Here is a 15,378-nt window from a genome sequence, read left to right on the forward strand (position 1 = left end):
TACACTGCTTCACACTTTCTAAATTCAGGCCAAATACTGCACCATGTCATGCTCTGCCGGGCCCAGACGTGCCGGGCCTCCTTGGCAGAGGGGTTTGTTTTGCCTCCCTGACTTGACTCCCCACCATGCTGGCCCACTCTCTCATCTTTTAAGCGTGTGAGGGTAAGAGACACGACTTTCGCAGCGGCACTGCTGATGTTAACTTGGCTGAAAGCGCGTTTTGTGGTGACATTTTCGGCAGCGGCCCAGTTTTGATCGAGCCCTGGCTCTCACACGGGCAGTGTCTCCTCTTCCCGCCCGGCACCAAGGAGCAGCTGCCGCCTGCCTGGTTTGGGGTCGCCGTGGTGCCCTGGGGGTAGGGGGAGTCGCCCGGGGCCCGCCCCTCATCCACCATGTCCCGCGCAATTTTCGTGAGGAAAAGCACTCCTAGGCAGCCCTTCCCGCCGAGCCCTGCCGCCGGCTCCCGCGCGCCGGGCAGGCGCTGCTCCCCCCGCAGGCCGCGGGGGCGGGCCGGCAGGGCGGGCGGCACCCGGGGGCCGGGCCTCCCGCCTTGAGGGGCCGCCGGGCCCGGCGAAGGCGGGCGCCCAGGGTGGGCTGCGGGAGCCGGCCGGCATGGGGGCCGGGGCGCTGGCCATACGCGTGAGTAGGGGTTGGCGGCCGGGCCGGGAGGCTGGGGACGGGGAGGCAGCCATGGACCGCAGCCGGGCCGTGGGGAGCGGGAGGTGGCTGGCTGGCTGTTCCCGGCTGCCGCCCCCCTGCCGCTCGCCCTCCGCCGGGCTCCCTTGCGGGGCGAGGGCAGAGAGGCTGGTCTGGGCCCGGTACCGTCTCCGTGTCCCGAGCGCGCTCCTTCTCCCTCTCGGTAGCTGCCTCTCCTTTGGGAAACGTGAAGATTAATAAAGAACTTAGCAGTCTTTTATGGGTTTTTTTTTTTTTTTTCCTGTATTTTTGGGCTAGTGAGCAACTGTGCTACGTGCTTCTCTGTGTTAAGATTGCTGGATGAGCTGAAAAAGTGAGTCCCCGTGGCATATGAATAGCTTTTCTCAACTCCAGTCATGATGTCCGGGTGGCACTTTGTGGCGGTATCGTGCAGAGACGATTAAGTTGCTTTTTCCAGTCTGGTGATCAGTAACAGTTGCGTTAATATTTGGACGATTTTCCCAGTTTAAAAGCAGATCTTCAATCTATAAGCTCATATAATATTGACTTATTTGTTTCAGAGCTCTTTTGAGGTGGTGATTTCATTTTGATTTTGGTTAGATGTATATTTTGGATAACTCTGCATAACTTTTTGTTCCTAGTTAGCACATCCTCTCCAGATCCCGAAACCAGCTCAAAAATTTCCTCGGCTGTTCCTGAGAACATGGGAAATGTCTCTTGGTTCTCTTACGAGTTTAAATCATGATTTTCCCCAAGTAAATCCAGTTCTGTGACTCAGGTTTTCAAATGCTGAAATGGAAACCTGTAACTGAGCAAGATTGTGAGGCTAATTGGAGGCCTTAATTGGAAAAGTTCTCTGAGCATCACAGCTGCTCAGAAACTGCTCGAAGGACTTTTGCTGTCTTCTGAATGTAACCCAGGCCACATGATTTTTGCTTTGGCATGTGCCTGCCTGGAGTGAAAATCATATATTATTCATTTAATCCTGAATGGGAACATCTTGTTTTAAAAGAGGTGTGATATTTTTGTAAGTCTGTAAAATTTTAGTTCAAATACTGTATTGTTTGTTTTAAATATTTATAAGGTGGCCACAATAATGATGGTTTTATTTATGTATTGTGATTCTGTTTCCTAAATAATAAAACATATTTATGATATCTGTGCAAGCAATATCTTTTATAAAGATCGGGTAAGTGTCACAAAGGACCTGGGACTACAGAACACACATATGCTCCAAATAGTTGTGTTTAACGTGGGAAAAACAAAGCAAAGCAAGTCAAATGAACTGCCAGATCATTTTATATCACACTTAGTAGCAGCACCAATGCAGATGTTTGTATTGCTTACAGACTGCAGTAAAAATAGCATCTCACAAATAAAGAGATTTCAAGGGTTTGTTTAAAATAAGATGTATGCTGTGCTGAAATCTGTCTTAACACATCCAAGCACCAAGACCTAGTCAAGAGTATGAGCACTTCTTTGTGTTAGTGTACAATACTTTGCATCTGTGAGGTTTCTTCTACCTATTTGTTAGTGAAACACAGTAGGAATAAGTTCATTTTTAAGCATCATGCTAGTGATGGACTTCTTAAACAAAGAGATTGAACTCCATGGTAGCAGTGGCCCCCAGTTCCTGCAGTGTGATCTTATCAGTAGGAAAACTTGTTTGGTTTTTTTTCTTTGTTTTGAGTGAGGTTTGCTGAGTTGTACTGTGCTTGTCCATATCAGTGAAATAATGCTTGGGTGTGTATGGAAATCACAACTGTGGTGGGTGATGCTGCTGCTCTGCCTTGAGCTGTCTTTCCAAATGCATAGCGCTGTATGCTGATTTAGGTTTCTGCCTATTATTGATCCTATAAATGAATCCTGTATTATGTTATTCCCTTGCATTTCATTTGCTATGCTCTCGTGTTTTCTCTGTCACTGCAGTGCAAAACTTGTGAGAATGTTGTGCCTCTGGAAGAATGTATGGGATATATGCATTTAAGGGTTTGTTCTGGAGTGTTTTTTCCACTCCCCTTGAGATGTGTGATAATTGAATTTCAGACTTAGCAGATACTAAACATGACATAAAATCTTTCATAAGGGTCCATCTCACCTTACAGTGGCCAAAATGAATCCCTAGGGGACAGCATCTGGAAGAAAGGTGCAGTGAACCTTCCCCAGAGTACTCTCCCAGACTCTGACAGGCATCCTGGAGACAACCTGGACTAACAGTGGTCTGTTGGGATTTTTCATGTTCATGTTTGTCCAGTTGCTTTTGTAACCCGTGTGAACTGCATGGGTTAAAACAGCAGTCTCCTGTGATTCTCAATTACTTGTCACACTAGTAACAAGTTTGCTTTCACAAGTGCATCTTTCTCCCTTACCTTAACTACAGACTATTTACATTCTTTTTCTGTTAGTTACTATTCTAGCTTTTTCTCTGTTCGTTTTTATTTTCCTACTTCACAAAGATTTTCCTGTGGATTAGAATAAAGAAAGACCAAAACTTAATCTGGAGTGTAGAAGCCAGTTTTGATGGATGGTGCTTATGTTGTGACTGTGCAACCTTCTGCAGCAAATGTGACTAATGTACTTTTTTTCCTCTGCTCCTTTAAGCAAAACAAATCGGCTGCGAGATTGAAGGAAGACATGAAGAAGATAGCTACCCTTCCACTGAACAAGCAAAAGGACACAACCTGTCCAAAGTTGTTTGGTGTGAGTCTTCTGGAGCTCCAACGGCAGGGACTGAGCAAGAATGGCATCCCAATAATTGTGTGGAATATAGTCGAGTACCTTACCCAGCATGGTAAGCTTATTGGAGTCACTTTTGCTTGGTAGCACTTTTTATGTAAGATTCTTCAAAGGGAGAGGTCTGTCTTGTTTGTGGTACAGGGGCTAAACAAGGTTGTACACTAACCACAGACAAAGAATATTACTGTATGTGGTTTGCTTCTTTTTTCTCCGTTGATGCTGAACTTACTTCTTAAGAGGATGTTTATAAAGGTAAACTACAGTGTTATGGAGCAGCATACTCTCATAAACAAGCTGTGCAGTTTATAAATTGAATGTATTTCATTCGTGAAGGTTTGTATCATTTTCTAGTTGCAAAACATTTGTTTTTAACACTTTTTTGACCGTGAGAAGATGTTAAGTATCTGTATATTCATGTGCATACATAAACCCCGCAGAGAACATAACTATATAGCAATACATGCTCTTACAAGTTTTCAGATAGATTCCAGTTATTATTAATCCCCTCAAGGAAGCAATTGTCCAGTTCTTAGCTTCTCTTTGCATTCATTTAATTAAACTTTAGTTCCTGTTGCTGAAATCCATTTCTTTACAGAAATCTAGAGCACCATTGGTGCACAGATGTATTCTGTGGTAGTTGTTCAGCAATGAAAAAGATTTTGTGGAAGTAATTTTGCCTTGTGAGAAGATGCATCTGGTTTTACCGTAAGGTTTTTATTTTAGGTACTCAGTAATGATGATCCAGTTGCAAAACCTTAGATTCCATGTCTGTATCTTAATAGACCTTTAGAAGCTGATAGATGGCATGAAAGTTAGCTTGGATTAAGGTCCAGTGCAAATTTAAAACATGATTCTGCCTTTACATAGCAACATCTTGCTTGATCTAGTTCAACAAGTGGTCTGCTAGAACACTAAAAGAGCAAGGATGGAAAAAGTTTTTGCATCATTTAGGGTTTAATCAAAACCAGAAGCTGACAAACACTTGACTGCAAGTTGTGGGCTCTGCTCTGTGTTCCATAAAAAGATCTGAATCCCACATGACTGTGTCCCAAATATGAACTAAACAAGCCAAGTCGTCTACTCTGCAGCACGATTAGCTAGGATTCTGAATGCCAAGGGGATTATCCAGCCCTGATAAAAATACAATCCGTTCTCTTTCTCAAAAGTGCAAGCAAGATCTCAAAGGTGCCTTCTTACGTGGGAAGTTCTTGAAATGGGTGTCCTGTACTTGCCTAAGGTTTGTTTGGTGAATTAATGCTGAAGTTAACTGTGAAGACATTTTTAACAGAGGCTCATGTATGAATTCACCCATTTGGAGACAGTGTTCTGTGAATCATGGTTACTGTTTGTTCAGTGTTGTCTTACAACTCCTATTCTACAACGATGCTATAATAGACATTTTAGGGCTTTTTAAGGCCAGACCATTTTAGAGTCTCTCTTCTAGCTTGTGAGGAGCTGACTACTCATTTGAAAAAGCTGAGCTGACTGATGGGCAGCTGCATCTTTGAACTAAGTTTGTATTAAGCTGTCTATTTTCACATTTATAGGTGAAGTCAAGTTTTCCTATGCTGAATTTAGTAGTATCTGATTACTGTTACCAGTATGTTCCAGCCTCTATTTCCATAAATGATGGAGGAGGAGGAAAGGAAGTTTTATCTGCTTGGGATCTGTGTCCTTTGCTCTAGTACTGCAGAGGTGAAAATTTGTATTGAGATGTGGTGTTTGCTGCTGCCCCCAAGATGGCAGCACAGCATGCCACATAGCAATGTGTTTTGTTGTGAATACAAGATCTGTAAGCAGTAGCTTATATTAGTCAAGTAAAATGTTTGAGTGCTTGTCCATTTTTTTTTCCCTTACTAGATCAATTTGTCTTCTGGTAAAATAAATTATTTCGCTCTACAGACTCTTCTGCATTAGTATTGATTTCTTGGACTGGAAGCATTCTGTCAGACTGCTATTTAGTGATGTCTACTCTGAACTGATGAAAACTATGCATATTTTGATCCTTTCCGTGTTATGCTTCTGAAAAAGAATGAGCAGGTCTATTGACACAGTATTAGGCAGAATTTTTGTCCTGAAAGTGTTCTAGAGAAAAATTACTGAGTTCAGCTTTAGGCACTTACTGAAGGTTTTGAAGCTCAGCATATGTCTAAAAAGAGATAGCTGATAGAGTATGATTCATCTGTCTTCTTTCCATGGAAACCTTCTTTCTGAATCTCCTTCACAGTATGGGGTGTCTGGCCTGAAGTGATTGACACCCTTTATTTTTCATTGTGAAATACTTTGGGCTTTATGCTGTCCAAAATACACATTTGCTCACTTAGATTTTCTGCTACAGTGAAGTTGCAGTGCTCATTGTGGAGTTACTGCTGAAATCAGCATGTATTCAGATGTTTTTGCTTCATGATGGTCACAGGTAAGATGCTGTTGCCCTAAACCAGGAAGCTGGAAGTAGTCACATGTGTGAATTTGGCAGAGTACCACTCAAGATAACGGACTACTTGCAAAAGTGAAACAACAGAACTGTTTGGTAGAGTCTGGATCCTTTCTTGTTGAAATATACCAATGCAAAATGCAGCTGTCTCAATTGGTTTCTACATGGAGCGAGGCTACAGCAATGCCACTGAGTTTTGTAGGTTCTCAGAGCATCCCAGGCCTCAAGATCTGATCACTAGTATTTGTTAATTGTCATAATCCAATTACTTGACTAGAGGGAGTTTCTGGGGGGTGATAGTATTTGTTGTTGTTGTGTTAATTACCCTCCTTTGTATTATTACAAGTGTAGTATTCACACTAGAACATTTTTTTCATCATATCGCTGGGATGTCTTAGTTCAGATTAACCTCACATGCAATATATAATTACAGGTATGACGCAGGAAGGCCTCTTCAGGGTAAACGGCAGCATGAAAATGGTAGAGCAGTTGCGTCTGCAATACGAGCGTGGAGAAGAGGTGGAACTTGTTAAAGATGGTGATGTGTACTCAGCAGCCAGTCTGTTGAAATTATTTTTGAGGGAGTTACCAGATGGAATTATCACCTCTGCCTTACATCCCAGGTTCATTCAGCTTTACCAGGGTAAGTGAGAGGTAAAATCTTCATCCGTCAATGCGCTTTCTTTCTGGATAACTGGTTATGCAGTGAGTATAACCAGAGCTCTCCGTTTCTTAGGTTGCCTACTTCATTCTGTATTCTTTTGACTTTAGCTCTCACCTGCACCCAGAGTGCTCACGTATGTGCAATTCTATTACAAGAGATGGAAAATTGTTTCTTATGTGTTTGGTAAAGTCTGGACTATCTATGATCTTCTAATCCAGTTATATCTACTGAATATAAACTGAAATTATTAGTTTATTTTAGCAAGCCTGTAGACAATAGCTGCAGTCTCTTTAGGACACAGGTTTGCTTCTGTTTTGCTAGAGTAATTTCTGGCAATTTCATTCTAATGGATTCTGAAAAGTTATAACAACTCCATCTGCTAATTAAATTGAATATTCATTGGGCCCAAAGTATATGTTGTCTAAATTTCTACTTTTCACTAAGCAATGTGATTGCTCACCAAAAGATGAGTCCATTTGCAAGTAATGGCAGACTTTACCTTTTATTCCCCATCACAGGACACAATCTGGAAGACTTCCGCCCCTCCCCACCCCCACTTTCAAGTGGTGGATCAACCATAAGAAAGAACATCACTTCTGCTTTAGGAAGTTGAAACTTGCATTTGTTTCTCAAGGGATTTCTCAGTCTAATTCATATGTATCAGATGTTCTGTGGTGGTGTTCCGTGGAACAGGTGGTGGCTGGCCCTGTTCCTTGACTGTGTGAGTCAGTGGCAGTTCTTTTCTCTTGCTGCATGCACTTGATGCCTCTTGGTCTCTTCCTAAGAAGCAACAAAGTGAGTGGATGAATGTTACTAGAGATACGCTCTTTACAGTAAAGCAGGCACATGTGATGCATGATATGTGATGCATGATGCAGAGGAGGAATGCGTACCCTGACGTGCATCCCTAGACAGTGCTGAGTTCTCACACTCTTGTCCTCATTTAGTAAAGTTGTCTGGGGCCCAAGGATAGGGTTCAGGAACTGTTGTGTGGGAAGGTGATGTTGTTTCAGAAAGTCCCTTTTTTCTGGTCATAGCCGTGCTTTCTTTTGAGTCTCTTAGATTTCACCAGATCTGATTTATGAGCTGTAATTAATGGTGTTCTTTCTCATAAATCACCATTTAAGTAGGAATTTTAAGTTGCACGTTCACCATTCTGCATCCCTGTCCCCAGAAGGGTCATATTGGTATATTGTACCAGCAGCTACTGATGTACTTTGTGAACAGTGCTGTTTGTAGAAAGTTTCATTCATTTCTGCTTCCCACAGGAAATGCAAAATCTGCACACTACTTTCTATGGAAATGAGATAGATACACTTAACAGATTTGTCAACCAAGTTTTCTTGTTTAAAAAAAAAGAAAAAGTTACTGGTGTAACTTTTTATTGTGCAAAAGTCAGTCCAACTGCAACATGTATTCATAGCTAAGTTGGCTCAAAAAGCTCCAGTTATAGTCTCATTATAACTGTGATTAGGAAAAAAAAAAATCTCTTCTTCAAAAAATGCCAGATTGGCTGTTAAGGCTGGGGAAAGCTTTTATAAAGTTTGAAGAAAACAGAGGTTTTTTTCATTCCCTAGAAAATACAGCATAAATGAGTTGCAGTCAAAGGCACTGACTTTCATGGGGTTTAGAATAGCTTAAGTGGTAGATGGGCCTTTGTTTACAGTTAAATGATCGACCAGTTATGCAGGACTGGAGGAGTTATCTGTTCACTTATCGAAGTATGTACAACGGTATTAGTTGCAAAATGGTACCCAGAGGGTGCGTGCATGGGTGTTCTTTTTGCAAACCATGAAGAAAGTAGGTCAAGCTGTTTCTGAGCCAACAGGTTATTAGAAAATAACTTTTAATCTGGGGCCACTTCACTGTACATCTACAGTGAAGGCAATTTCAAGCTCTGTTACAGCCTCTGTATTCCCTCCTGTTGAAGCTTTGCATAGGAAATTTTTGGGGGGATTATGTTAGAGTTCCTTTGGAATATTTTCGGGGATTGGTATTGGCATTTTTTTCAAGCCAGCTGAGATCTTGGCCTGAGAATAACACACAATTACTTCACTTCCTATAAAAATTGTTGGGGAGTGATTCCTCTGGTTAAAAATAGCTGGATTGAAAATTACAAATTTTACCTGTAACTGTAACCCTTTTTAATCCTGTCTATATTCTTTGTTACCAAACCAAAGAGTGAATAATCAGCCCTTTTATGAAAAAGAGAGAACCTGACCCATCTGTAGTTCAGAAGTCCACACAGCAGGTTTGGCATGCTGTCTGCAGCCTGTGCAGTGTTGTGTGAAGTGGAACTCTGCATACTGCCTCCAAATCCTGACACATTGCTGTTTATATAAATATTCAGCTTAATGCCAAGACTATTCGGCTCTAGAAAACATCACATAGCGTAACCTAAAGGCTGTTTGGTGTGTCCTGATGTTCTCTCTCTGCCCTTGGAGAAGGGCAGTGGAAGTGGGAGCTGAGAAGGGCCTCTTTCTGTAAATGATGTTGATGGGAGATGTGTGTAGCAAGTGCAGGCCAGGGACACACTGATAGTGATCTTTGTGTTGGCCAGTCTCCTCAGACCTCCTGACAAATAATGCTGCTCCTTGCAGGGAGTTCCAGAGTAAAAAATGTCCATCACAGTCTCTTTGTGACTGAGGCTTCGCTGCAGAGCAGAGCTGCGCCTGCCCATGCAAAATGGACTCTCCTTACAGAGTGGTGAAAGTTCCTTTCAGAAACCTCAGGTGGAAGAAATCAGCAGCTCCCATACAGCAATCCCTGCTTGAGTTTATTTATTCCTCTGGCTTTTTGTTCCTTATCTTTAATATTGTGATCACTGACTCTTAAGACATTTGTACATACTAGGAACTGTATGCACAGCTCTTATCCCCTTTCACAGGTCACTTGCTTTCAGCAAGACAGGTTGCTGTTACACTTTTCTTTTTTAGCATACAGGAAGCTTTGCTCTTTTGTGAATTTCTTTTTTGTCATTGTCCCTCCTCCAGCAGGGATACAGTGAAATGTGGGCTCCTGTCTTCCTTTGGCACTCAGTCTAATTAAGTTGAATGCTATTTGATCAATCTGGCTTTTTGACATTGCTCCATCTTAGAGAATTTATATTTTTTGGTGGGCAGCAGCTAGATGTGAGTTTTATCTCGCATACTTCCTCCTGCTTACAGCCAGCCATGACTGGCAAGATTTTGTTTAGTGCCCATGAACAGCTCTGCTAGTTTCAGGGAGAGGGATGGGAGGTGGTATAAAAGAAGCAGCAGATCTCTTCTGGATCAACAGGTCGTTTTTAGGAATGCTTGGTAGCCAGCAGCTGTTTGAGTTACATGAACAAGCAAAGCCAAAAATATAGTTTGTGTTGGAGGATTTTAGAGGTCAAATTTCAACCTGCACAGTGACTGTGAAAATGAAAAAATGAGTGTGAAAATGAATAGATGAGAGCTGACCCTTTAACCACAGTAACTGCAGCAAGTAATATTCACTAGATGTCTGTGGTTCTCTAGGCTCTTGTGACATGATTTTAACCTTTTCCTTTGGCTTTTATTATCATTTTGCTGTTATCGGGACTAGTTCAAAACTAGAGAAATAACTTAAGTTTTCCACATGCAGAAGGTGTTTGTTATGCCGTAAAAACTCTTGGAACTGGATTTCTTATGCAGATGATGACACTAAGCAGAGCTGCAAAAGAAGTGAGAGTGCTCTGCTCCCAGTATGTCGGAGTGAAGCATAAATACAGTACTGCAAAGTGCCATAATGATGCAGAGCGAGGGGTGTCAAGTTGGATTTTAATGAGAACCTTCTTACTATGAGGGCTTCCAGTGTTTCTGCTGCTGATGCTAACAAAGTGGTGGGTTTTTTTCTTTTTTTTTTTTTCCCCCTGTAGGGGAGGATCGTGTCTGAAGCAGATTGCTTATTGGTGGAGAGGGGCTGGAGTCCTGCTTCCCATAGATTGTGGAGGCGGAAAGAAATGCTTTGATTCTTCCAACAGCCCAGTGGGCACAGTGCAATTGCAGCATACAACCTGCTGCCTGTGTGCTGAAGATTGACTTCCTAGGACACATTGATAGCCACAGACAGATGCCAGCTTTTCTATCTGCTCTCCATGCTTTTAGTATGCAAGGCGGCTGGAAGATATGCAGACGTGGTAGCATGGCACTGAGCTTTAGACTCTCTTCTTCACCTCACAGCAGAGATGATTACCTAGGGCATGACACCGTGCTGATACGGTTTCGGTGCTTCCGGGCTGGAGTTGGTTTGGGTCAGACTATTTGAGATATGAGTAAAGGAATTACACCTGTCTGCAGGCCTCCATACCTTTAGTTGATGTTCAGGCAGCATGCTTTGCAGGGGGAAGGAGTGGCATGAAGTGGGAGGGATTGGGGAATTAGATCGTGTCTGTAGCACGTCAAAGAAACTCAATATGTTCATGAATAGGATGAACCATTGGAAAATATGTCCTTCGTGTTGTGATCTGTGGGTGTATACTGAAATTAAATAAGACTGAAAACACCCTTGCAAATGCATCTGTGCCTCCTACACTGTTGAGGCTCCTGTTTCTAGTTAATTAACATTTTTAGGGAGACTGCCTGTCCTTTCCAGTTGCCTGCTTCACTTGTCCCTCAGTAGCGAGTCTCTAGCTCAGTTCTGAGGTGCCACACTGCCCTTGCTGGCTTCCTTGGCCCTCCTCTTGTGTCACTCTGTGTTTTGTGTCCATTGACTGTTAAGCTTAGACGTGGCCTGACGCTGCTGGTTTTGTTCCCTTCCTCAGCTCAGAAACCACTATCTCATGCCTGGTTTCAAGCTCTTCCTGGCTGCTCATCCAGCTAGGTTTCTCTTGCAGGCCTCTGCTGGGGTGCCATCTGTTTCACATGGCTTCTGGCAGGCTCCCAAAATAAGAAAGTGAATGCCTTTGACTCTGCCTTGAGAGCACCTTCCCTGTAGCCTTCATTCTTCTTTTATTCCGTTCTCCTTCTCTCGGTGGTATTGAGCAAAATTTTCAAAAGAGTTTCATGTGCTGTTCTGGAAAATCAGGAGTGTGTTCATAGCTGGGCATATCTGAAAATATGCCTTGAATAGAAGTTCCTGAATTGCCTTTGAAAATCTGTCACTGCTGTTTCCATTATTGAAAAGCTCATTTGTCTCATCTCAGAATGCTGCAGTCTCTGAAGCATGTGCTTAGCTTCATACCACGTTGTTTAATCTGACTGGATAAGACAGACTGCACTTGGTAGTCTTGACTTCTGCAGGACAGCTTGTACTGCACAAAATTAGGCATGTACGTAAATGGCACCAAGTCGCACCAAGGGAGGTTTAGATTGGATATTAGGAAGCGTTTCTTCACAGAAAGGGTTGTCAGGCATTGGAACAGGCTGCCCAGGGAAGTGGTGGAGTCACCATCCCTGGAGAGGTTTAAAAGGTGCATAGAGGAAGCTCTTAGGGACATGGTTTAGTGCTAGAGTTAGGTTATGGTTGGACTTGAGGGCCTCTTCCAACCAAAATGATTCTATGATTCTATAAGCTTAGGGCCGTAGTACATTTGATGCTTGTCTGCATGGTCACATAAACAGCCCTGGTGCTCCAATGTTTCTCTGATGGTCAGCATCAGCTGAGTAAACCTTAGTTATTGACTTTGAAGCAAATTGAAAATTTGTCTAGCAGGTGGACAAAATGAGAAGGAATGCTCCAAGTAATTGGTTGTCATGAGTCAAGACTATTTTGCTCTCTAGTAAGTTGAAAAGCTGTTTTATTTGAAGTAATATTATCATGGATACCAGAGGTGCACTTGTCCTGAAGAATATACAAAGTGCATGGAATACTGTGCCTGCATATCACTCTCCAAATTCACCACAAATTGTAATAGTAGTTTTAAAAAATAAAGCTAAAATCTATTAAGTAAGTGTCAGCAGCAGGAGAATTAGCAAATTGGTTTTGATTTTTGGATCATACTGGGAGAAAGGCTTGAGTTCCTTCCCTTGTTTTTTCACTGGAAAAGGAGGCGAGAGAGAAGAGCCATATTTTGTTTCTCCCATTTCACAAGACAAGGAATTTCCTGGCTCAGTAAATGGGGTTTGCTGCCTCATGTTGTTCAGTGTCTTTGTGTCCTTCAATTAGGGTTAATTTCTCAAGATCTTATGATCTGATATCTGTCTCTGTTCTTGGAAGTACGCAAATGAACAAAGATTTGGTCGTGCCCAGCAATAAGCATCTCTGATGTTGATCTGCAGCACATAATATATCACAGTTAATGAACAGGGATGTCCTACCCACTAAATGGAACTAATGCCACGAGGCCAATAGCTTTGTTTGTTGTCAGACTGTAAACCTGTGTTCAGAGTGATTTGTGGCAGTTATTAACATCTTTCTAGTTTGGAAGGGAAGGAAAATCCTTCGGTAAATGGAAAAGTACCTTTCAATCCAAAGCCCCACTGGGAGACTCAGAGAGGCAGTTAGTTCTCAAGGGCAATCCCTTGTTAGGTGGTGGGGTGATGGTGTTTTTCTGAGAGATGGCTTTGGCTTTCCTTATCAAAACTGCAGGCAATTTATAGTAGAAAACACTGTGTGCTAGTTCTTTTGTTGTCTAAAGAGAATTATGTGAGGAAGTGAATTTTAATGTTCTGCCTAGTTGTGTTTTTTCTTTAAGCTTTATGAAAAGATAGTTAGTAATCCAGTCAGAGACTGTCCAGTCCACTTTGATCAGTGCAAATACAAAACCAATTAAATTCCTTATTGTTATTCCATTTTTTCTAGCCCTCAGAGGCATCCTGAAGTTTTGCTGCAGAAATTAAAAAAAAAAAAAAAAAAAAATTTCTTGCTGTTAGCAAGCCGATTCATAGTAGTGAAGGCATGGTAGTTCTTATTTTACATAGCTCTAAAAAAATGTTGAAAGAAATACTTGAAATAAGTAGGCAAATAAGGTTTTTGTTCATTTGCTTCATGCATATTTGATATTTGACTTTTCTGAAGGAACTAATTTCTAAGCTGTAGAAGAAAAGGTTATAATTAAAGAATTGGTTGAAATGTTTGGTCTTGTAATTTGACTGGCACTTTAAACTTTGCCCTGCTGTCATGGAAGAATTCATATTAAGTCTGTGGTACCCAAACAGATGAGTATAAAACTAAAAGGCTTCTCTTGTCATGTGCTGTATCGTGCCTGTCATGTGAGGCAGGAAACCTAAGCTTGGAAGCAGATGAAATCCCGCAAGTTCAACTGTATGAAGTTGCAAGTACATACAGTTTGGCAAGCAAATTAGTTTAGTGTGTATGTGGGATAAATCCTGTTTATTAGCCACAAAAATGTCTGATTGTAAAATAGAAATCATATTGTGACATTATGGTTCTGTTCTCAGGAGTCACTTTCAGATATTTTTGTACAGACTGATAATTTACACAACTAGCCACTTTTCAGAGCTCTCTGCCCCTGGGATACTGTGCAATCCAGCCCTGGAATATTTCTGAGAAATGAAAAGTAAAAACAAAGATGAAAATTCTGAAGCATTTATACATACCTTGCACTGTGTTCAAAGCTTTTCCTTTTTCCTCCCTCCCTTTTCCCTCTCTCACAAAAATGTTGGGGAAATGTAAAGTGTTCTTTGTTCTGCAACACAAGACATGGATATTTTCCTGCCCATCTTCTCTCCCGCGTGCCGGCAGCGGGACACACAGCAGAGACAGCAAGTAGTTGTGGAACCATTTCAGATGCAGCCTGTCTTATTACATGTTCTCGACTAAATACAAATCTTGCAGTCTGAGCAAAGTTTGGTTTTGATTGAACACTGGGTGAATCTCCTTGCTAAGGACCATAATGTCCTCTGAATGAAAAAAAACCCTTGTTACCCTACGCGTGGGGAGGATGTCTGTATTCCCATGGTAAGCCAGCTGCTACTTTGGGACAAGGCAATCTGTTACAGAGAACACAGGGGGTTTGCATTTAGTGCGAGCTCACTCTTCTGTGTGGAATAAAGACATTCTTCCAGCTACTAGAACTGTTTTTAAACCTTGATATACATCTCTAGGGAAAAAGCAATTACCCAACAACAATCTCATAACATTAACACCATCAACCTATAAGGCTGATAAACAAAGAAAAAAGTACTAGAAATGCACAGCTTCCTTCATGTTAATGGACACTGATTGTAATTAGATCGCTGAGGAAGACCTTCAGGGCTGAGGTACTCTGTCTGAAAATGCTGTTGCACAAAACACCAAGAACTCTGCATATGTGAGAGTTTCAGTGAAATTTCATTTTGGTGGAGAATAGAAATGAATAATTCCAAGCATTAAGGCATCCTGTTTTGCCATAAAGGGAAGGAAACACTAAATTGTTTTCGAAACTTTGCTTTTATTAACATGTAAAACCAAGATTTTGGTGGGTACAAATTACTTTTTGGAAAGTGTTTTGGGGGTGGAGGAGGGGAGTAAAGAATTTTGAAGGTTTGGAGTTCAATTCCAGAAACGGAACACAATTAAGTAGAAGTTGTAAGGCCAAGCCTGTATTCACTGCCTGGATCTGTATAAACTCAATATCTGTGAAGTTCATGCAACTTTTGCTTAAAATTAAAACAAAAACAAACAAACAAACAGAAACGCAAACCAACAAAAGCCTGGTGATCTGGAGATCCATAAATCCATGGTTCCAGATGAGATGCACCCGCGGGTGCTGAGGCAGCTGGCTGAAGTCATTGCTAGACCGCTCTCCATCATCTTTGCCAAGTCTTGGGAAACGGGAGAGGTGCCCGAGGATTGGAGGAAAGCAACTATCACTCCAGTCTTCAAAAAGGGCAAGAAGGAGGACCCGGGTAATTATAGACCAGTCACCCTCACCTCCGTCCCTGGGAAAGTAATGGAACAGTTTGTCCTTGGTGCCATCTCAAGGCATATCAAGGATAAGAGG

At 41.9% G+C, this 15,378-nt stretch overlaps 1 protein-coding gene across 8 annotated transcripts in view; it reads left to right on the forward strand.

Moving 5' to 3' along the window:
* Nucleotides 1-574: 574 nt before the first annotated feature.
* Nucleotides 575-15,378, forward strand: part of FAM13A (family with sequence similarity 13 member A) — a 133,310-nt gene continuing 118,506 nt past the window's right edge. For all 8 annotated transcript variants that reach the window (XM_082050175.1, XM_082050179.1, XM_082050177.1 and 5 more), the window contains exons 1-3: nt 575-639; nt 3,259-3,448; nt 6,261-6,470. In XM_082050175.1, coding sequence (XP_081906301.1) covers nt 613-639; nt 3,259-3,448; nt 6,261-6,470 — 427 coding nt within the window. In that variant the 5' untranslated portion in view covers nt 575-612. The remainder of the gene's footprint in view (nt 640-3,258; nt 3,449-6,260; nt 6,471-15,378) is intronic.

Source organism: Streptopelia decaocto, assembly GCF_964273445.1.
Source record: "Streptopelia decaocto genome assembly, chromosome: 4".
NCBI classification, from domain to species: domain Eukaryota; kingdom Metazoa; phylum Chordata; class Aves; order Columbiformes; family Columbidae; genus Streptopelia; species Streptopelia decaocto.